Source organism: Salarias fasciatus, unplaced genomic scaffold, assembly GCF_902148845.1.
Source record: "Salarias fasciatus unplaced genomic scaffold, fSalaFa1.1, whole genome shotgun sequence".
NCBI lineage: Eukaryota > Metazoa > Chordata > Actinopteri > Blenniiformes > Blenniidae > Salarias > Salarias fasciatus.
This window is the reverse complement of record NW_021941353.1, coordinates 241-22,500: the sequence shown is the minus strand read 5'-3', so window position 1 is coordinate 22,500 and position 22,260 is coordinate 241. Positions and strand designations below refer to the sequence as shown.

The 22,260-nt window shown below is 56.2% G+C and overlaps 1 protein-coding gene across 1 annotated transcript in view; it reads right to left on the bottom strand.

The window, feature by feature from the left end:
- LOC115384869 (nesprin-1-like) overlaps positions 1-21,968 on the bottom strand; it is a gene marked incomplete at both ends in the record, with an annotated part of 25,589 nt that extends 3,621 nt beyond the window's left edge. The window contains 12 exons of the mRNA XM_030087048.1: positions 194-379; positions 450-587; positions 1,356-1,538; positions 1,609-1,761; positions 1,840-1,995; positions 14,888-15,053; positions 15,183-15,448; positions 20,831-21,049; positions 21,286-21,351; positions 21,434-21,499; positions 21,653-21,797; positions 21,917-21,968. Of these exons, the coding sequence (XP_029942908.1) occupies positions 194-379; positions 450-587; positions 1,356-1,538; positions 1,609-1,761; positions 1,840-1,995; positions 14,888-15,053; positions 15,183-15,448; positions 20,831-21,049; positions 21,286-21,351; positions 21,434-21,499; positions 21,653-21,797; positions 21,917-21,968 (1,796 nt within the window). The remainder of the gene's footprint in view (positions 1-193; positions 380-449; positions 588-1,355; positions 1,539-1,608; positions 1,762-1,839; positions 1,996-14,887; positions 15,054-15,182; positions 15,449-20,830; positions 21,050-21,285; positions 21,352-21,433; positions 21,500-21,652; positions 21,798-21,916) is intronic.
- Positions 21,969-22,260: the final 292 nt, after the last annotated feature.

Genomic DNA, 22,260 nt, shown 5'->3' with positions numbered 1-22,260 from the left:
GACCCCGTCCCTCTGACCCCGTCCCGTCCCCTGACCCCGTCCCGTCCCCGTCCCCGTCCCCTGACCCCGTCCCGTCCCCTGACCCCGTCCCTCTGACCCCGTCCCGTCCCCTGACCCCTTCCCGTCCCCGTCCCTGTCCCCTGACCCCTTCCCGTCCCCGTCCCTGTCCCCTGACCCCGTCCCGTCCCCGGACCTTGTGGGCGTCCTGCAGGCCCTGCAGCCGTGTCCCCAGGCCGTCCCGCAGCTCCTCGGACCGCCGGCTCAGCTCCGCCAGCTGCTGACTCAGCGGCTCCACCTGCAGGACGTCGGACAGCAGCTCCACCTTCTGGGCCATGGACTCCAGGTCTCCGGGGACGTCCCGGGACTCCCGCAGGACGGCCTGGAAGAGCCGGACGGCGGGTCAGTCCCCGGGACCGGCGCCCCGCCCCGCCCCGCCCCGCCCCGCTCACCTGGTGCAGGCGGATCTGCTCCGTCAGGTGGAGCGAGGACGTCCAGAGGACGCTCGTCCCCAGCAGGCTGCGGGCCTTCTCCGTCCACCGGACCAGCGAGTCCCGCATCTCGGAGTACTCGTCCAGGTAGCAGACGGCCTGGACCCAGAGGACAGACAGTCTGGACCGGGGGCTCCGACGGGACGGGACGGGGACAGGGACAGGGACGGGGACAGGGAGGGAACAGGGAGGGGTGGGGTGGGGACAGGACAAGATGGGGAAAGGACAAGGACAGAGACAGGACAGGGACGGGACAGGACGTGGCCGGGGATGGAGCAGGGACAGGACAGTATGGAGACGAGGACGGGGACAGGGACTGGGACGGGGTCAGCGGACGGGACGGGGTCAGAGCAGAGACAGTATGGAGACGGGGACAGGGACGAGGACGAGGACTGGGACGGGGACCGGGACAGGGACTGGTACAGGGATGGGGGGACAGGATGGGGACGGGGACAGGGACAGGGACCTGGACAGGGACAGGGACCTGGACAGGGACGTTGACCGGGACAGGGACCGGGACAGGGACGGGGGGACAGGATGGGGACGGGGACTGGGACATGGACGGGGACCGGGACGGGGGGACAGGGACCGGGACAGGGACAGGGACTGGGGACGGGGACAGGGACCGGGACGGGGACTGGCGATGGGGACAGGGACCGGGACAGGGACTGGGGACGGGGACAGGGACCGGGACAGGGACAGGGACTGGGGACAGGGACCGGGACCGGGACAGGGACTGGGGACTGGGACATGGACGGGGACCGGGACGGGGGGACAGGGACCGGGACAGGGACAGGGACTGGGGACAGGGACAGGGACTGGGGACGGGGACAGGGACCGGGACAGGGACTGGGGACGGGGACGGACCTTCTTGAGCCAGTTGTGGCGTCCCTCGGCCAGCCGGACCGTCTGGTGCTGCGTCTCCGACAGCCTGCCGAGGGCGCCGCCGAGCTGCTTGGCCAGCAGGGGGCTCCTGCGTCCCAGGTCCTGGACGGCGGCGTCCAGCTCCGCCAGCGTCCGTCCACAGGCGTCCAGGTCCTCCAGCACGGTCTGAGGAACCGGAGGGACGGTCAGATACCGGTCCTCTGGCGGTTCCTCGGCGCCGCGGCGGAACACTGACCTTGACGTCGTCCCGGGCCTGGTCCACGTCAGGACACCTGTCCTTCAGCCTGCTGGACGCCGTCCTCAGCCTCTCAGACAGGTCCTGCATCCGGGACGCCAGATGCTCCTGGACCTCCCTGGTCCTCTGGGTCTCCCTCTCCTTGGACAGGACCTGGGGCGTCCGGGACCAGAGACAGCAGGACCGAGTCAGAGCGGGACGAGACAGACCGGCGGGGACAGCCCGTCCTACCTGGTCCTCGATGGCGCCCAGGGCCAGGGACACCTCGGCCAGCTGCATGGAGATCTCGGAGGGCAGGATGGTGAACAGGTCCAGGTACTTGGTCTGCTGCTGCTCCGCCAGGCGGTCCACGTTCTGCCGGCGCGAGACCACGTCCGCGTGCACCACCTGGACACAGACCAGGTCCTCATCTGTCCCAGCCCCGCCCCCCAGAGGAGCTGGACTCTAGAACCCCGCCCCCTAGAGGTGCTGGACTCTAGAACCCCGCCCCCCAGAGGAGCTGGACTCTAGAACCCCGCCCCCCAGAGGAGCTGGACTCTAGAACCCCGCCCCCTAGAGGTGCTGGACTCTAGAACCCCGCCCCCCAGAGGAACTGGACTCCAGAACCCTGCCCCCCCAGAGGAACTGGACTCTAGAACCCCGCCCCCCTAGAGGTGCTGGACTCCAGAACCCCGCCCCCCAGAGGAGCTGGACTCTAGAACCCCTGCCCCCCAGAGGAACTGGACTCCAGAACCCCGCCCCCCAGAGGAACTGGACTCTAGAACCCCGCCCCCCAAAGGAGCTGGACTCCAGAACCCCGCCCCCCAGAGGAGCTGGACTCCAGAACCCTGCCCCCCAGAGGAACTGGACTCTAGAACCCCGCCCTCCAAAGGAGCTGGACTCCAGAACCCCGCCCCCCAGAGGAACTGGACTCTAGAACCCCGCCCTCCAGAGGAGCTGGACTCCAGAACCCCGCCCCCCAGAGGAACTGGACTCTAGAACCCCGTCCCCCAGAGGAGCTGGACTCTAGAACCCCGCCCCCCAAAGGAGCTGGACTCTAGAACCCCGCCCCCCCAGAGGAACTGGACTCTAGAACCCCGCCCTCCAGAGGAGCTGGACTCCAGAACCCCGCCCCCCAGAGGAACTGGACTCTAGAACCCCGCCCCCCAGAGGAGCTGGACTCTGGAACCCCGCCCCCCAGAGGAGCTGGACTCCAGAACCCCGCCCCCCAGAGGAGCTGGACTCTAGAACCCCGCCCCCCAGAGGAGCTGGACTCTAGAACCCCGCCCCCCAGAGGAACTGGACTCTAGAACCCCGCCCTCCAGAGGAGCTGGACTCCAGAACCCCGCCCCCCAGAGGAACTGGACTCTAGAACCCCGCCCCCCAGAGGAGCTGGACTCTGGAACCCCGCCCTCCAAAGGAGCTGGACTCCAGAACCCCGCCCCCCAGAGGAACTGGACTCTAGAACCCCGCCCCCCAGAGGAGCTGGACTCTAGAACCCCGCCCCCCAGAGGAGCTGGACTCTAGAACCCCGCCCTCCAAAGGAGCTGGACTCTAGAACCCCGCCCCCCAGAGGAACTGGACTCTAGAACCCCGCCCTCCAGAGGAGCTGGACTCCAGAACCCCGCCCCCCAGAGGAACTGGACTCTAGAACCCCGCCCCCCAGAGGAGCTGGACTCTAGAACCCCGCCCTCCAAAGGAGCTGGACTCTAGAACCCCGCCCCCCAGAGGAGCTGGACTCCAGAACCCCGCCCCCAGAGGAGCTGGACTCCAGAACCCCGCCCCCCAGAGGAGCTGGACTCCAGAACCCCCGCCCCCCAGAGGAGCTGGACTCTGCCGTCTGGCGTTAAACTCAGTCCGTGTCCATGTGGACGTGTCTGTGTCCCTCAGAGGACGGTTTGTCTTGGTCAGTACCGTATTGACTCGAATATAAAACGATGTTTTTTCCAGAAACTGTTTCTCTAAAATGGGGTGGAGCTTTAGAGGACCGGAGTGTTGTTACTCATCCACGCCGCTAGAGGGAGCTGAAGTACCGATGACCAGGAAGCGAGCGGAGCGTCAGGGATCTGTTCATACGCTCAGACCATAAAGATCCAAACTACCGTAAATCCTCTAATAACCACCTGCATTCCATTAAACCCGCCTCCTTTAAAGGTGCATTAAGGACTTCTCAACTTCAGAAATACTTATTTTCCACCACAGATACGAGGGGGGACCCAAAAGTAACCGGACTTTGGTTATAACTTTGTTTTTTTCTTTTGTTTTTTTAATTTTCGCAATTATTTGAAACTGTCACCTCCAAAATCCTCTCCCTTGGCTTGAATACAACGCTGCACCCGAGATGTTCACTGTTCAGAAGCGTCGCCATGACCGTTAACTGTGCCTTTAAGACAGAACTTTGATTAACCCCCCCCCCCCCGTACGCCTGCCTTACCTCTCTGCTGCCGCTCCAGTTTCATCTGTGACAACAGAAAGCCGTCGCCCGGGGCCAGACCAGGGGAATATGGCGGTGGGGAGGCTGGCTGGTCACGGTTTTAGTTAAAAAATATGCTTTACGCACAACATCTGGTGCTATTTCTGTGCGTAACGGGGCGTCCTGTGGTCTGCTGTCTGCTATGATGAGGACATTTCCGGGAGCCTTCGTCTCACTGCTTCTAATAACCGCCTGAGGATGATCAGTCTGGATCTCTACAATACTCCCATCAGATCTGCAGTGTTAACAAAAGTCCTGCGTGGATCTACCAGGACGTCTTCTTCAGTTTTTGAGACGTTTTCCTCTGTTCTGGAAGTGGATCGTTGTCCTCTGCGTGCCTGCTCTTCGTGATGTAATCTGATTACTCTTAAAGGGCCCAAACCACTCAGACACCCTAAGAATCCTTCTTAAAGAATGTCTGCAGCGTGGTGAGTGTTTCTGCCGCTGTTTTCCCAAAAAAAAACAAAATGTTTTGACAGAGCGCCTAACAGTGGGTATCCGCCATCTTGAAAAACTGAAGAGCGGGGTGTAACTCTGTCAACACAAACAGTGACTGTCAGCTGACCGCTTCACGGGGGAAGACCAAACCTGGCACAGTTAAGCATGAGGCTATCCTGTAGCGACATCTAGCGGCCAGAGTCAGAACTTCATTGTATTTTTTTATTAATAGAATCAGTCCGGTTTCTTCTGGGTCGCCCCTCGTATGTGACGAATATTCAGTGATGTGTAGAACGTCCCTGACATGTCCACTGCTAGCAGCGCTAACAGGCTAACTGTCTCCTGAAGGTCACAGTGCCGTCCGGCTCCAGAGTTTCTGGGGAGAATCTGAGAGGATGGCGTAATGCGCCCCCTGCTGGCCAGACTCGCTGAGCTTTCGTTTTGTCTCCATTCCTCTGCCTGATGCTGAGCAGCAGCTGAGCAGGATGAGGACGGATCCTCCAGACGGCTTCCAGCACTGCAGCTCCACACAGACCCCCCAGGCAGGAGAACCTAAAGGTTCCTACGCACATGCACGCAAGCCACAGGCACCAGCGCTTCACTAAGCTACAGTTACGCCCAAGGCCTGCAGGGGCCGCTGTTTTGCATGAAACGAGCAAACTCCTGAATGCAGCCTTGAAGGAATACTCCGAAGATTGTGGAGCCACGCCCCTTCCCTGTCATTGACAAAGTTACACAAGCTCATAAATCCCTGTTTTGTGTCTGTGCGTCCAGTGGCTGGCTCCCAGCTGTTAGCATCGTAGTTAGCTTAGCTCAACTGCTGGAGGTGAAGAGGAGGCAGAGCCGGACTGACGAAAGTGGACAGAATCCTCCTTCCAGTGGTCCGGGGGACGGCGTGTTAGCACGGGAAGTAAATCCCAACGGTTATAAAACGTTTTAAAAGACGTGTTTTCTTTTCAATCCGTCAAAATAATGTTTTCATACACACAGACCTGCGCATGGCGGCGCTCTGGAAGGATACACCGGAGCACAGCGGCAGCCGCCGTAGACTCAGCCGCTTGTCTCACTTTGTCAATGATCGGGAAAGGGCGTGGGTCAAAAATGTTCGGAGCAGACTTCCGGTGGCTCTGTGAAGACGATGGCAGCCTGAAGTTTCAGCTCCTGACTGAACTACCAATAATCCCCTTAAATTCAGGAGACTTTCAACCAAAGTGTTTTTCTGTGAAGGTAAATGTGAGGGGAAGAAGAAAAGGATCTTAGTATGAAGAAAAAAAGCAAAAAGGACATGGATACTGAAGATACAGGCAGCAGCGGCGAAGCTAAGTTAGCAGACACGGTAACATTAGCCTCCATCCGCGACACCATCAACGAAACTACGGCTGAAGCCATGTCTGAATTGCAAAATAATATCTCGAAACAGTTGGCGGATATCGATACGAAGCTGGAGGAAACCGCAGGAAAAATTGAGACGAGTTTGCAAAGACTTGATGAAGCCGAGCGGCGCATCGGAGAGGCGGAAACATTTAACGCGGAGGTGCAGGAGGTTTCAACGCAGATGCAGAAAACCCAGCTGGAACTGAGATCAAAGGTCACCGAGCTTGAAGGACATTCACGCCGAAATAATATTCGGATTTCTGGCATCAAGGAGGGAGCAGAAGGAAGCTCACTGGCCCGCTTTGTGGAAGATTTCATGCAGAAAGAACTGGGTGAGAGCATCGGTCTGGACGAGCTGGGCATTGAACGCCACACAGAGCAGCCGGGGCCAAACCCGCTGAGACGGCCCCCCGAGACCCACCGCTGTCGGGTTCCTGAAATACTCCACCAAGGAAAAGGTTATCAGCTCGGCGTGGAAGAAAAAAATGATGGCAGACGGGAAACGAGTGTTTTTTGACCACGACTACGCAACGGGTGCGATGGAGAAACGGAGGGAATGAACACCAATCAAGAAAGTCCTGAAAGAACGAGGAATCCGATTCCACACGCCGATGACTAAAGCGCGCGTCTTCCTGGAGTCAGGGACCGTCACTTACGAAAACGCAGACCAAGCCGCCGAGGATCTCCGAGCGAGGGCTTTCCCGATCACACCGAGACCCGAGTGCAGAGAGACGCGCCGCTGCCGGGCCGCCGCCGGGCCGCCGCCGGGCCGCCGCTGGGCCGCTGCCGGGCTGCCGCCGGGCCGCCGCCGGGCCGCCGCTGGGCCGCCGCCGGGCCGCTGCCGGGCCGCCGCCGGGCCGCCGCCGGGCCGCCGTCGGGCCGCCGCCGGGCCGCCGTCGGGCCGCCGCCGGGGCCGCCGCCGGGCCGCCGCTGGGAGATGGCGAGGAGCAGCAGAGGATCCTAGACAGGCGCCGAGGATTCTCCCGACAGACCCGACCGGACAGCGAGGATCGTTGAGCCACCACCTTTTGCGGTTTCCTCATTTCAAAGAGAACTATGTAAGAAAATGTGACGACCCCTTTTGGGTATTATTATATCTGATATTAAAAAAAAAAAAAAAAATCAATCTATTCCTTAAACGCCGTTGGGACATTTTAATGGACATTTTCTGATTGAATCCGGCTTATTTTGACTGAAGAACTCGGTAGTCGGTCTACGGATGCTGCTGGGAGCCACCCACACAAACTCCCTGAGGGGGGCGCCCCCCCCGTGGCTGGAGCGCCCCCCCGTGGCTGGAGCGCCCCCCCGTGGCTGGAGCGCCCCCCCGTGGCTGGAGCGCCCCCCTGTGGCTGGAGCGCCCCCCCGTGGCTGGAGCGCCCCCCCGTGGCTGGAGCGCCCCCCTACACAAGCGGCTCACCAGCAGTCTCTTTGATGGAAGCCCAGCTTTTCGTTTATCTTTTCTTTTTCTGTTCTCACTGCTGCAGCCGTTCTGTGCTGATGTCCAGAGACAGAGTTTATTGTTGAGGATCACGAGCATCTTTTTGAGGGAACTGTTGTTGATCTATGGCTCATAAGGAATTTAAGGTTATCTCCCTGAATGTAAATGGCCTGACTAACCCTATCAAGAGGAGTAAAGTTATTTCAAAGATACAGAGAGAGAAGGCAGAGATTATATTTTGGCAGGAGACTCATCTAACAAATCAAGAGCATGACAAAATAAAAAATGGGCTTTAGACATACCGTATTGGCCCGAACATAAGACCATGTTTTTTTTCCAGAAATTGCATCCTCAAAAGTGGGGTGGTGTTATAATGGCGGACTTACGGTAGATGGTCAATACACATCCGCGCCGCTAGATGGAGCCAAAGTATCACTGAGCAGAGAGCGAGTGGAGCGATGAAATGAGATCAAATGATCTGATGAAAGATGGCGGATCATCTGGAACAAAGGGGCTGAACGCTGGACAACTGAGCAACAACAGAGGAGAAGTTATGATACCAACTTTAAACTGATGGTGATCAACGCAGCAGAGTCATCAAACTACTGCCAAGCCGCCAGGAGGTCTGGTGGAGCAGAGCCTCGTTCTGACTGGAGAGCACAGAAAAAACACTCCAGATGCTAACGCTATGAGAAAAGCTTTCCGTGGTCCTGAGAGACGCTTCAGAGAGACTGATAGAAGGGAGAGATGAAGACGTCTCTGAAAGACGGACAGACGGAATGTCCACCACCAGAGCCTGATTCAGCTGAAGGACCTGGACAGTTATTTACATCATTTATGCAGTTTTGACCCCTTGAGGTTCTTATTTGTTGCTTCTTGTTTCTTATTTTGAGAAAGAGAATATATTTTTTCATTTTATATCTCGTGAAATGTTATCTCAGTTGTGAGTTTTTGAGTTTATAATAATTGTATAATAAAAAGTTGTTTTATGAGTGACCTTACTGTCTTCAGCATTTTTTTTTTTTTTTTTCACAAAATGATCTTTGAAAAATAGGGTGGTGTTATAATCGGAGTCGTCTTATATTCGGGCCAATACGGTACTTACTACTCATCATTTAAAACAGGACGCCAGAGTGGCGTTGCTATTTTGATGCTAAATTCTACCCATTTTGAGCTTTTGTCAGAAACTAAAGATAAAGAGGGAAGGTTCATCATGGCGAAGGGTAAATTAGATAATAAAGAAGTGACTTTGCTCAATATTTATGCACCTCCGGGTAGCAGCAAAGAGCTCTTTAAAAAAATACTTGAGTTGGTTTCTTGTCAGACTGTTGGAATTTTAATTTGGGCGGGCGACTTCAATATGATCTTTAACCCAAAGCTGGATACTACCAGTCTAAAGAGAAAAACCACAAATACTGAAAAATGGCTTTGGAGAAGAGTCCAGGATCTCGGCCTGATAGACGTCTGGAGAGATTTCCATAACCAGGCTTGACGTTACACATTTTACTCAAATCGACATAATGCCTACACAAGGATGGATTATCTATTCATGCATAATTCTGAGAGACAAAGGTGAAAAGAATGTGAAACAAGTCAGAGGGATATATCAGACCGCTCCCCCGTAAACCTGAAATTACATCTGGATATCGGCTATAAGACACCAACATGGAGATTAAATCCCAGCATGCTGAACAATCCTGGGTTTAAAGAAAAAATAAAGAACAAACTAAAAACATACTTAGAGATCAATGATGATGGAAATGTGAATCCACACATTCACTACGCTGTGGAACATTAATGCAAAATGACCAGATTGAGTTGTTTCTGTGAAGATTGCTGAGACGGAACTACTTACTAAACATGGCGTCTGGGCGTAGTGATTTCAACAGAAAAAGTAGTTCCCAGTATTTGCTTCAGCGTCGTAACGCTACAGTATTATTTGTTGGTGTTCCACAGCGTAGTGAATGTGTGGATTATAACGTGTCACCAAAGTGTTGTGGGGTTGTTGGATTGTGTATTTGATGAGTTTGACGAGGGGGAACAAAAATACCGTCCACTTCCATTGTGTCCGTCCTGAAAACCTTCCTGACTCTCCTCTGGATAAACAACAGCTCGCCCTCATAAAAAAAAGTAAGGTTGTTGTTCGAAATGACTGAGGAATTTTGCTAAATGGGGCAATTTGCCAAAATGTTGAAGTTTCCCTTTAAAACAAATGAGACCAATTAAACAAGAAATTGACAAGATAAACAGTGAACAAGTGGAGAAGAAGCAAACATTTTGAAACAGAGACACTATGAGGCAGGCTCGAAAGCCTCCCAGGTACTGGCCTGGCGATTGAAACAACAGCAAACACAAAACACGGTCTATAAAATTAGAGACCCTGTTACTAAGAAGATAACGTACAAACTAGATGAAATACAAAAATCATTTGAGAAATACTACCAGACTTTATATCCTCAGCCTACAATATTCGATGCCCGTAAGGCTGAAGAGGTTCTGGGCGAGCTGGACCTGCCTTCCCTTGGTAAAATACAGAATGACTAATTAATTAAAGAAATATCTCCTATAGAAACTGGCAGGGTCACATCCTCCCTGAGTCTCCAGGGACTGATGGATCCCAGGTGAATGGTACAAATCATTTAGAGGAGAACTGGTACCACTATTAGAGAAAAGTTTTAATTACACCCTGAAAGAGGGAGTTCTCCCTCCATCGTGGAGGGAGGCTCCCATATCAATAATCCAAAGGAGGGTAAGGACTTAACAGAATGTGGCTCATAGAGACCTATCAGCGTCTTGAATCAGGACTATAAAATATTCGCAGCTATTTTAACAAGAAGAATGGAGGAGGTGATGCCTGACTTGACTGATGAAGATCAATCTGGTTTTATCAAATGTCGGCAGACCCAAGATAATATAAGAGGCGCCTTCATATCACTGAACACAGAGAAGGAAAAACTTCGGGCAGTTGTACTGAGCATGGATGCAGAAAAAGCATTTGACTCAGTGGGATGGCAGTTTCTCTATAAAGTAATGGAAAAATATGGGTTTCATGAGAAGTTTATCACGAGTATTAAAACACTGTATACATCTCCAATGGCCAGGATCAAAGGGAACGGTGGTTTGTCCAACTCAATCCGTCTGCAGCGAGGCTGCGCCAAGGCTGCCGCCAAGGCTGCGCCAAGGCTGCGCCAAGGCTGCACCAAGGCTGCCGCCAAGGCTGCCGCCAAGGCTGCCGCTGCCGCCAAGGCTGCGCCAAGGCTGCGGCTGCCGCCAAGGCTGCGCCAAGGCTGCGCCAAGGCTGCCCAGCCAGCCCACTGTTCAATCTGTTTATTAAACCACTTGCTCAAACCAGTAGACAAGATCTGGATTTGGAAGGTATCATAATAAGAGATACTGAGCATAAAATATGTCTTTTCGCAGATGATGTTTCGGTCAGTCTCAGGAACCCAGAACTCGGAGTTCCTGGACTAATGGATTTGCTTCAGGAAGATGGAGCCTTGTCAGGCTACTCTCTGAACACTGACAAGACACAAGCTTTGGTATTTAACTTTGTTTCATCCCTGGTGCTTAAAAATAAATACAGATTTAATTGGGACTCCACTTCCATTAAATATTTAGGTGTGACGTTAACAAAGGACGTATCCCTGTCGTATTCTAGAAATTATACACAAATTAACACATCAATAAAAGAGGATCTGGATAGATGGGCCCCTTTACCCCTTGACATTGGAAGCAGAATAATGGTGATAAAAACCAACATTTTGCCCAGATTACTTTACCTATTTCAGTCCCCACCCATACATATCCCAGACAATCAATTCAGAGAATGGGACAAGCTGATTTCTCGGTTTATCTGGAGCAGCGAAGCTCCTAGAGTGAGATATAAAACACTGCAGCTGCCAAAAGCTAGTGGAGGGATGGGCTTACCAGACCTTAAAGACTATTATTGGGCAGCACAGGTAAAACCACTCTTGCTCTGGTGTAACCAGGAATATATCTCAAAATGGAACGCTATGGAGCTGTCGCTGCGAGATCGACGCCTGCAGAGCCTGCTGGGATTACCTCAGACCACTAAACTGTACGACATCCAGAGTCGGTGGGTCAGGCTCGCTATAGATATATAGATATTTGGTGTAGCATAGTAAAACAACTTAACATTCAAAAAGAAATGTGAATCTTAGCATGGCCAGTGAATGATCCAGAGCTGAACCCGGCTGTGGAGGGCGGAGGGCTGGTTCAGTGGGGGAGACGAGGCCTCACGCCGTCTGTTGGTGGAGGAGGGGGAACTTATGGACTTTAAAGCCATGTCAAAGAGATTTAGCTTAAGCCAACAGGATTTTTATAGGTACCTTCAACTCCGCCACTATTTTAACAGAGATGTAAAAGAACTCCTTCCAGAAAAAATAACAGGTACAACACAAATGTTCATCAAAGCTTATAATGGCAAACTCTCTAAAAAGATCGTTGGAGAACTGTACAGGTATACAGCAGAATTGCGAGGCCACTCAACATTTTATGTAAAGCCAAATGGGAAGAGGAACTAGGAATTGTAATTACTCCTGAACAACGGACAAAGATAATTAATACACAAATTACAACTAGAGGTTCACATACATGGAGGGATTTTTCATGGAAAAACTGTATGAGGTTTTTCATAACTCCACAACTAAAGTCCAAGCAAACAGGGACCCAAATGTTGGAGGGGATGTGGTCATGAAAAAGCAAATCACTCACACATATTCTGGGAATGTCCTCTGCTTCAAACCTTCTGGGGGGGTGTCCATGCTATTATTAAAACAGTCCTATGTTTTGATATTGAATTCACTTCTCTGTCCTTTCACTTGGGGGATATGGACCTAAATCTACCCAGAGATGACCGGTGTCTGCTAAAAATCTTTAAGGTTGCAGGTAAAAAGGCTGTAACCAGGAGGGGGGCCAGTGCAGAGCCCCCCAGCATCAGCCAGTGGGGAGCCGCTGCAACAAATATCCAGAGCATGGAACGTTTGACCTACAGTTTACGACTCCGAAGGATAAATATGATGCCATGTGGCGAAAACGGGACCTATACCTCACAACTCCACACGATAACCTGCTTTGTTCTTAATTTCAGTTTTATTCCACTGCTTGTACAAAGTTATGCTCTTATCCTCACTTGTTATCGTTTTCACTACTGTTCTACATCTTGGCTATCGTGAGTCTTTGTGTTACTGTTTAAACTTCTAATCCTGTATTGTTGCTTAAACTTCTGATTTTTTGTTATTGCTTTTTTGGATAAAAATAAAGTATAAAAAAAAAAGTCTCCGGCGTGTTCCTTTAATGACTGGTGTGTTTTTTCAGAAAGCTCATAAAAGCCCTCAAGCTTTTTTTTTTTTTTTGTCTTTTCTTTTTTCCTGTGAAGCTACGGCGCTGCACTGACAGTAGTCTGTGCTGCAGCGCCAGTCCGCCTGGTGGCCACTGTGTGTATTACATGCGTCCGGTAAAACAGCAGAGGGACAGAAAACATGAAACTCCATGTTGAGATTTAGTTTTTTTTCACATCCATTGAAAAAATAAAATGGAATTATTGGAACTGACTCGATGCATCCCCCAGCTCTACACTGCACGACTGTTGATGACTGTTTTAGTTCAGTTTGATCCTTGTTTCCAATAAATGAGCTCAGAACATTTTACTGGGTTCAAACTGACACAAAAGAGCTTCCTGCTGTTTCTGAACATGTTAAAATGTCAGCGTCTCTCTGATGCAGCCTCCTGCCGTGAGAGCCTGGAGCAGCCGGCTGCTGGAGAGGCCTCGGGGTGGGGAGCAGCTGCAGCCGTGAACGCAGCCTCTCAGGGATCGGGTGAAGATCCCGCTGCTGCGTCTCCAGCTGGGCTGGATCTCGGTAAACTGGAAGGAAGGTCTAAACAAAGCTGTTACGGCCCTGGACAGTCGAGCCGCCTCGTTGAGCATAAAAACAGGAAGCTCTTGTCGGGTGGACTTGCTGTATCCGTGTCTCACTTGCTGATATCTGCAGGAAAGTTCATGTGACTTCGCTGTGGTTCCCGCCGTGCCGGTGCTGAAGGTAACGGAGAAGCCGATATTCTGGCAAAGCAAAGCTCTGAGGTCAGAAACGGTGAGATCAGGTTCCGCTGGGTCCAGCAGAAGCAAAATCACTCATCAATGCAAAAGCACTGGAGCTGTGGCAGGAATGCTGGGATATCAGTGACGCGGGACCACCTCCGCACGAGAAGCGACGCGGTCAGGACTGAGAACTCTCGCTAAAACAGGAAAGGGTCGAACCGGATCACGTCTGCTTTGCGGTCAGCCAGACGCCGAGCTGCTGCTCGAGAGCGGAGAGCGGAGAGCGGCACTCTGCCGCCGCGAGACGCCGCCGGCAGGGGAGGCGGAGCCGGAGGCGGAGCCGGATCCAGGTCCGGACGGGAACCTGAGCTGTACTGTGGCATTTCGGCGCGCAGCACATCGAACGCAGACGGCGCTGCATGGAGCAGCCTGCAGTAACACTCCAGCCCAGCTGGTGGCGGTGGAGCCCCAACAGGGCGGCCCGCCGCCAAAAAACAAAGGTGGTGGTTGACGATGGTTCGACGCCAGGATCCGTCAGAGTCCTGACGAAGGAGATCAGAAGTGAATCTGACGCTTCTGATCTCAGGCAGATTCTGAGGAAGAATCCAGTTGATTTAATCCTGCAGGAAGATTTCTGGATCTGAATCAGGTGAAAGGTTTTCTCTGCTGCGAGGACCTGGCGGTCTTCCCTGGAACCTCGCGCTGCCGGCTGCTGTTGGGCAAGTTATTCTGAAAGTAACTCCTTATAGCGACTAGTTACTTCCGCAAAAAAGTAACTGAGTTAGTAACTGTTTCAAAAAGAACTGGAACTAAAAGGAACGAGTTACTTTAACCTGTTGCACAGCACGGGTCCAAAAGACCCGTCTGCACTTTCTATGTGGTTCCTCCAGCAGAGGTTCTGGAGGTTCTGGAGGTTCTGACGGTTGTGGAGGTTCTAACGGTTCTGGAGGTTCTAACGGTTCTGGAGGTTCTGACGGTTCTGGAGGTTCTGGAGGTTCTAACGGTTCTGGAGGTTCTAACGGTTCTGGAGGTTCTGACGGTTCTGGAGGTTCTGACGGTTCTGGAGGTTCTGGAGGTTCTAACGGTTCTGGAGGTTCTAACGGTTCTGGAGGTTCTGACGGTTCTGGAGGTTCTGACGGTTCTGGAGGTTCTGGAGGTTCTGGAGGTTCTAACGGTTCTGGAGGTTCTGACGGTTCTGGAGGTTCTGGAGGTTCTAACGGTTCTGGAGGTTCTAACGGTTCTGGAGGTTCTGACGGTTCTGGAGGTTCTGACGGTTCTGGAGGTTCTGGAGGTTCTAACGGTTCTGGAGGTTCTAACGGTTCTGGAGGTTCTGACGGTTCTGGAGGTTCTGACGGTTCTGGAGGTTCTGGAGGTTCTGGAGGTTCTAACGGTTCTGGAGGTTCTGACGGTTCTGGAGGTTCTGGAGGTTCTAACGGTTCTGGAGGTTCTGACGGTTCTGGAGGTTCTGGAGGTTCTGGAGGTTCTGGAGGTTCTGAGGGTTCTGACGGTTCTGACTAACCTCCAGCTCCTGCAGGACGGCCTGGATGTCCGGGCTGGGGTTGAGCAGCAGGTCCCGGGTCTCCTGGATCCAGGACTTCACCACACTCAGCTCCTTCTCCACCTCCTCCCGGTCCCGGAGCTCCTGGGCCGCCTGGTTCCGCTTGGTCCTGGTCTGGGTCAGGAGGCTGCGGACCGGGACAGCGTCAGCGGGACGGGGCAGGGGGGGCGGCCCCGTTCCGTCCCCGCCCCCACCCCGGCCCCCGCCCTAGCCCCCGTCCCTGATCCACCCCGGCCCCGCCCCCGGCGGTCCTCACCTCTCCATCTGGTCCTGGACGGCCCGGATGTCCCTGAGGCCGGGCGGGTCCTGCTGCTCCGTGGGGGACGGGACCTCCACCCCCTGCAGCAGGCTCAGGGCGTAGCTCCGCAGCAGCGCCAGCGCCGACAGCTCCCGCTCCAGGTCCTGGACCAGCAGGTCCAGCTGCTCCAGCAGCGCCTGCAGCGCCGCCTTGGACGCCTTCTCCACCGCCACGTCCGGGAACCGGGTCCGCAGCTCCTCCGAGACCGCCTGCACCTTCAGCACCTGCAGGGGCCGCAGGGTCAGGACCGGGTCTACATGTTCTATAGCAGGGTCAGGACCGGGTCTACATGTTCTATAGCAGGGTCAGGACCGGGTCTACATGTTCTACAGCAGGGTCAGGACCGGGTCTACATGTTCTATAGCAGGGTCAGGACCGGGTCTACATGTTCTATAGCAGGGTCAGGACCGGGTCTACATGTTCTACAGCAGGGTCAGGACCGGGTCTACATGTTCTATAGCAGGGTCAGGACCGGGTCTACATGTTCTATAGCAGGGTCAGGACCGGGTCTACATGTTCTACAGCAGGGTCAGGACCAGGTCTACATGTTCTATAGCAGGGTCAGGACCGGGTCTACATGTTCTATAGCAGGGTCAGGACCGGGTCTACATGTTCTACAGCAGGGTCAGGACCAGGTCTACATGTTCTATAGCAGGGTCAGGACCAGGTCTACATGTTCTACAGCAGGGTCAGGACCGGGTCTACATGTTCTATAGCAGGGTCAGGACCGGGTCTACATGTTCTATAGCAGGGTCAGGACCGGGTCTACATGTTCTATAGCAGGGTCAGGACCAGGTCTACATGTTCTATAGCAGGGTCAGGACCGGGTCTACATGTTCTATAGCAGGGTCAGGACCGGGTCTACATGTTCTATAGCAGGGTCAGGACCAGGTCTACATGTTCTACAGCAGGGTCAGGACCGGGTCTACATGTTCTACAGCAGGGTCAGGACCGGGTCTACATGTTCTATAGCAGGGTCAGGACCGGGTCTATAATGGGTTCCACAGGATCAGGACCCGGTTCTCCAGTGGTCTGATAAGTCTGGGCAGCCTGGATCCTTTCCAGGTTTGTCCTCTGTGAAGCAGGGGCTGATGGGACCAGCTGATCGGGTCCCGCAGCAGGGGCTGATGGGACCAGCTGATCGGGTCCTGCAGCAGGGGCTGATGGGACCAGCTGATCGGGTCTGGGCTCCAACAGAAACATGAGAGTTCAGCAGATCCTGATCCAGATCCTGGTCTTTCAGATCTGGACTCCTGGTCCTCTGAGGCTCTGGATCCTGGATCCTGGATCTGATCTTCCAGAACGTCTCGGGTTCCGTCAGTTGGACGGTTTCAGGACAGCTGGTCTAACTCGCTCCACTGATCCTCAGTAGGGTCCAGGTCTGGAGACGGAGACGGTCCAGAACCTTCTGGTTCCTCTGCAGGAACCTCAGCGGAGCTGAGCAGGGACCCTGAGTCTGGAACACGGTCCGATACCGACCGGAATCCAGGAGACCTTCAGCCAGTCCCTGCTCCGGCCTCACAGCCCCAGAGCATGATGGGAACGCCGCCATGTTACTGAGGGGAGCAGGTTCTCCTGACCCCCCATCAGGCCCCATCAGGCCCCAGCAGGCCCCAGCAGGCCCCATCAGGCCCCATCAGGCCCCAGCAGGCCCCATCAGGCCCCATCAGGCCCCATCAGGCCCCAGCAGGCCCCATCAGGCCCCATCAGGCCCCAGCAGGCCCCATCAGGCCCCATCAGGCCCCAGCAGCCCCCATCAGGCCCCATCAGGCCCCAGCAGGCCCCATCAGGCCCCAGCAGGCCCCAGCAGGCCCCGTCAGGCCCCAGCAGGCCCCAGCAGGCCCCAGCAGGCCCCATCAGGCCCCATCAGGCCCCAGCAGGCCCCAGCAGCCCACTCCAACATGAAGCTCGCTTCACTCAACCAGCCTCAGGAAGCGACTCTGTGGCGAAGAAAAGTCCTCGGCTGGTTCCTCTGGTCCCTCTGGTCCCTCTGGTCCCTCTGGTCCCTCTGGTCCCTCTAGTCCCTCTAGTCCCTCTGGCTCCTCTAGTCCCTCTGGCCCCTCTGGTCCCTCTGGTCCCTCTGGTCCCTCTGGTCCCTCTGGTCCCTCTGGTCCCTCTGGCTCCTCTGGTCCCTCTGGTCCCTCTGGTCCCTCTGGTCCCTCTGGTCCCTCTGGCTCCTCTGGTCCCTCTGGTCCCTCTGGTCCCTCTGGTCCCTCTGGTCCCTCTGGTCCCTCTAGTCCCTCTGGTCCCTCTGGTCCCTCTGGTCCCTCTGGCTCCTCTGGTCCCTCTGGTCCCTCTAGTCCCTCTAGTCCCTCTGGTCCCTCTGGTCCCTCTAGTCCCTCTAGTCCCTCTGGTCCCTCTGGCTCCTCTGGTCCCTCTGGTCCCTCTGGTCCCTCTGGTCCCTCTGGCTCCTCTAGTCCCTCTGGTCCCTCTGGTCCCTCTGGTCCCTCTAGTCCCTCTGGTCCCTCTGGTCCCTCTGGTCCCTCTGGTCCCTCTAGTCCCTCTGGTCCCTCTGGTCCCTCTGGTCCCTCTAGTCCCTCTGGTCCCTCTAGTCCCTCTGGTCCCTCTGGTCCCTCTGGTCCCTCTGGTCCCTCTGGTCCCTCTAGTCCCTCTAGTCCCTCCCTCTGGTCCCTCTAGTCCCTCTGGTCCCTCTGGTCCCTCTGGTCCCTCTAGTCCCTCTAGTCCCTCTGGTCCCTCTAGTCCCTCTAGTCCCTCTGGTCCCTCCAGTCCCTCTGGTTCCTCTGGTCCCTCTAGTCCCTCTGGTCCCTCTAGTCCCTCTAGTCCCTCTGGTCCCTCTGGTCCCTCTAGTCCCTCTGGTCCCTCTAGTCCCTCTAGTCCCTCTGGTCCCTCTGGTCCCTCTGGTCCCTCTGGTCCCTCTAGTCCCTCTAGTCCCTCCCTCTGGTCCCTCTGGTCCCTCTGGTCCCTCTGGTCCCTCTGGTCCCTCTGGTCCCTCTGGTCCCTCCCTCTGGTCCCTCTAGTCCCTCTAGTCCCTCTGGTCCCTCTAGTCCCTCTGGTCCCTCTAGTCCCTCTGGTCCCTCTGGTCCCTCTGGTCCCTCTGGTCCCTCTAGTCCCTCTAGTCCCTCTGGCTCCTCTAGTCCCTCTGGCCCCTCTGGTCCCTCTGGTCCCTCTGGTCCCTCTGGTCCCTCTGGCTCCTCTGGTCCCTCTGGTCCCTCTAGTCCCTCTGGTCCCTCTGGTCCCTCTGGTCCCTCTGGTCCCTCTGGCTCCTCTGGTCCCTCTGGTCCCTCTGGTCCCTCTGGTCCCTCTAGTCCCTCTGGTCCCTCTGGTCCCTCTGGTCCCTCTGGTCCCTCTGGCTCCTCTGGTCCCTCTGGTCCCTCTAGTCCCTCTAGTCCCTCTGGTCCCTCTGGTCCCTCTGGTCCCTCTGGTCCCTCTAGTCCCTCTGGTCCCTCTGGTCCCTCTAGTCCCTCTGGTCCCTCTGGCTCCTCTGGTCCCTCTGGTCCCTCTGGTCCCTCTGGTCCCTCTGGCTCCTCTAGTCCCTCTGGTCCCTCTGGTCCCTCTGGTCCCTCTAGTCCCTCTGGTCCCTCTGGTCCCTCTGGTCCCTCTGGTCCCTCTGGTCCCTCTAGTCCCTCTAGTCCCTCTGGTCCCTCCAGTCCCTCTGGTTCCTCTGGTCCCTCTAGTCCCTCTGGTCCCTCTAGTCCCTCTAGTCCCTCTGGTCCCTCTGGTCCCTCTAGTCCCTCTGGTCCCTCTAGTCCCTCTAGTCCCTCTGGTCCCTCTGGTCCCTCTGGTCCCTCTGGTCCCTCTAGTCCCTCTAGTCCCTCCCTCTGGTCCCTCTAGTCCCTCTGGTCCCTCTGGTCCCTCTGGTCCCTCTAGTCCCTCTGGTCCCTCTAGTCCCTCTAGTCCCTCTGGTCCCTCCAGTCCCTCTGGTTCCTCTGGTCCCTCTAGTCCCTCTGGTCCCTCTAGTCCCTCTAGTCCCTCTGGTCCTCTGGTCCCTCTAGTCCCTCTGGTCCCTCTAGTCCCTCTGGTCCCTCTGGTCCCTCTGGTCCCTCTGGTCCCTCTAGTCCCTCTAGTCCCTCCCTCTGGTCCCTCTGGTCCCTCTGGTCCCTCTGGTCCCTCTGGTCCCTGTGGTCCCTGTGGTCCCTCTGGTCCCTCTGGTCCCTCTGGTCCCTCTAGTCCCTCTGGTCCCTCTAGTCCCTCTGGTCCCTCTGGTCCCTCTGGTCCCTCTGGTCCCTCTGGTTCCTCTGGTTCCTCTCCTACAGCGTCTCCCGGTAGAGAGACCAGCTGAGTCCTGCTCAGTGGCGCCACCAGCAGGAAGACCCTGCTGCCGGTCTGTGGAGCCGGTCTGTGGAGCCGGTCTCTGGAGCCGGTCTCTGGAGCCGGTCTCTGGAGCCGGTCTGTGGGCCGGGTCCTCGGTCTCTGCCTGCCTCTCTGGGCCGTAGCGACAGCTGTCCTCGTGTCCTCGTGGCCTCGTGTCCTCGTGTCCCTGCCTGTGTCCTCTGAGCCGGGTTCTGGATCCGTCCCCGGGTCCAGGACGTCTCCGGCTCACTGAGTCGCTCCTCAGAGACGCAACCAGAGCCACTTCAGCTGAAACACCCTGGAGGTCAAAGGTCACTGAGGTCGCCAAGCAAACCGCTCCAATAATCAGAGCCGAAGGTTCTCAGACCAGGACCCCGACCCCCCCTGCTGCAGGACCCGCCCAGCTGGTCCCATCAGCCCCTGCTGCAGGACCCGATCAGCTGGTCCCATCAGCCCCTGCTGCAGGACCTGCCCAGCTGGTCCCATCAGCCCCTGCTGCAGGACCCGATCAGCTGGTCCCATCAGCCCCTGCTGCAGGACCCGATCAGCCGGTCCCATCAGCCCCTGCTGCAGGACCCGATCAGCCGGTCCCATCAGCCCCTGCTGCAGGACCCGATCAGCCGGTCCCATCAGCCCCTGCTGCAGGACCCGATCAGCCGGTCCCATCAGCCCCTGCTGCAGGACCCGATCAGCTGGTCCCATTAGCCCCTGCTGCAGGACCCGCTGGTCCCATCAGCCCCTGCTGCAGGACCCGCTGGTCCCATCAGCCCCTGGGTTGCAGAGGAGAACCCTGGAAAGGATCAGAGCAGCCCAGACTCTTCAGACCGCTGGAGAACCGGGTCCACAGGATCAGGACCTGGTTCTAGAGCAGGTTCTACAGGATCAGGACCTGGTTCTAGAGCAGGTTCTACAGGATCAGGACCCGGTTCTAGAGCAGGTTCTACAGGATCAGGACCCGGTTCTAGAGCAGGTTCTACAGGATCAGGACCCGGTTCTAGAGCAGGTTCTACAGGATCAGGACCTGGTTCTAGAGCAGGTTCTACAGGATCAGGACCCGGTTCTAGAGCAGGTTCTACAGGATCAGGACCTGGTTCTAGAGCAGGTTCTACAGGATCAGGACCCGGTTCTAGAGCAGGTTCTACAGGATCAGGACCTGGTTCTAGAGCAGGTTCTACAGGATCAGGACCTGGTTCTAGAGCAGGTTCTACAGGATCAGGACCTGGTTCTAGAGCAGGTTCTACAGGATCAGGACCCGGTCTGGGTCTATGGTGGAGGTAAACTGAAAAGCATAAAGTCCCACATGGGATCTAGAACCCTGTCCCCCCCGTCCCCCCGTCCCCCCGTCCCCGGGTCACCTTCTCCCTGAAGGTCCTCCAGTCCCGGGCCGTGTCCTCCAGGACCCGCTCCTGGTCCCGGGCCACGCCGCGGAGCCGGGTCCAGCGCTGCCACACGGTGCTCATGGACCGGCTGAGGGACGCCTTGGACGCGTCGCTGCCGACCAGCTGCAGCTGGGACGCCTGCGTCTCCAGGACGCTCAGCTGGTCCTGGAAGCCGCTCACCAGGGACACCAGGGCCTGGGGACAGGACGGGACGCGTCAGGACATGGAGCTGAGGACACGAGGGACATGGAGCTGAGGACATGGGGGACATGGAGCTGAAGACATGGGGGACATGGAGCTGAGGACATGGAGCTGAGGACACGGGGGACATGGAGCTGAGGACATGGAGCTGAGGACACGGGGGACATGGAGCTGAAGACATGGGGGACATGGAGCTGAGGACATGGAGCTGAGGACATGGAGCTAAGGACATGGAGCTGAGGACACGGGGGACATGGAGCTGAAGACATGGGGGACATGGAGCTGAGGACATGGAGCTGAGGACACGGGGGACATGGAGCTGAAGACATGGGGGACATGGAGCTGAGGACATGGAGCTGAGGACATGGAGCTAAGGACATGGAGCTGAGGACACGGGGGACATGGAGCTGAAGACATGGGGGACATGGAGCTGAGGACATGGAGCTGAGGACACGGGGGACATGGAGCTGAGGACACGGGGGACATGGAGCTGAGGACATGGAGCTGAGGACATGGGGGACATGGAGCTGAGGACACGGGGGACATGGAGCTGAGGACACGGGGGACATGGAGCTGAGGACATGGAGCTGAGGACACGGGGGACATGGAGCTGAGGACACGGGGGGAGGACATGGGGGACATGGAGCTGAGGACATGGGGGACATGGAGTTGAGGACATGGAGCTGAGGACACGGGGGACATGGAGCTGAGGACACGGGGGGAGGACATGGGGGACATGGAGCTGAGGACATGGGGGACATGGAGTTGAGGACATGGAGCTGAGGACACGGGGGACATGGAGCTGAGGACATGGAGCTGAGGACATGGGGGACATGAAGCTGAGGACATGGAGCTGAGGACATGGGGGACATGGAGTTGAGGACATGGAGCTGAGGACACGGGGGACATGGAGCTGAGGACACGGGGGACATGGGGCTGAGGACACGGGGGACATGGAGCTGAGGACATGGAGCTGAGGACACGGGGGACATGGAGCTGAGGACATGGGGGACATGGGGCTGAGGACATGGAGCTGAGGACATGGGGGACATGGGGCTGAGGACATGGGGGACATGGGGCTGAGGACATGGGGGACATGTCCGTGACCGGTGCTTGATCTGTCAATCATGAGGTTCGGGACACATGGGGGACATGGCAGCGTGGGGACGTCCAGACAGAGAACAGTGCTGAAAACAACAGCGGAT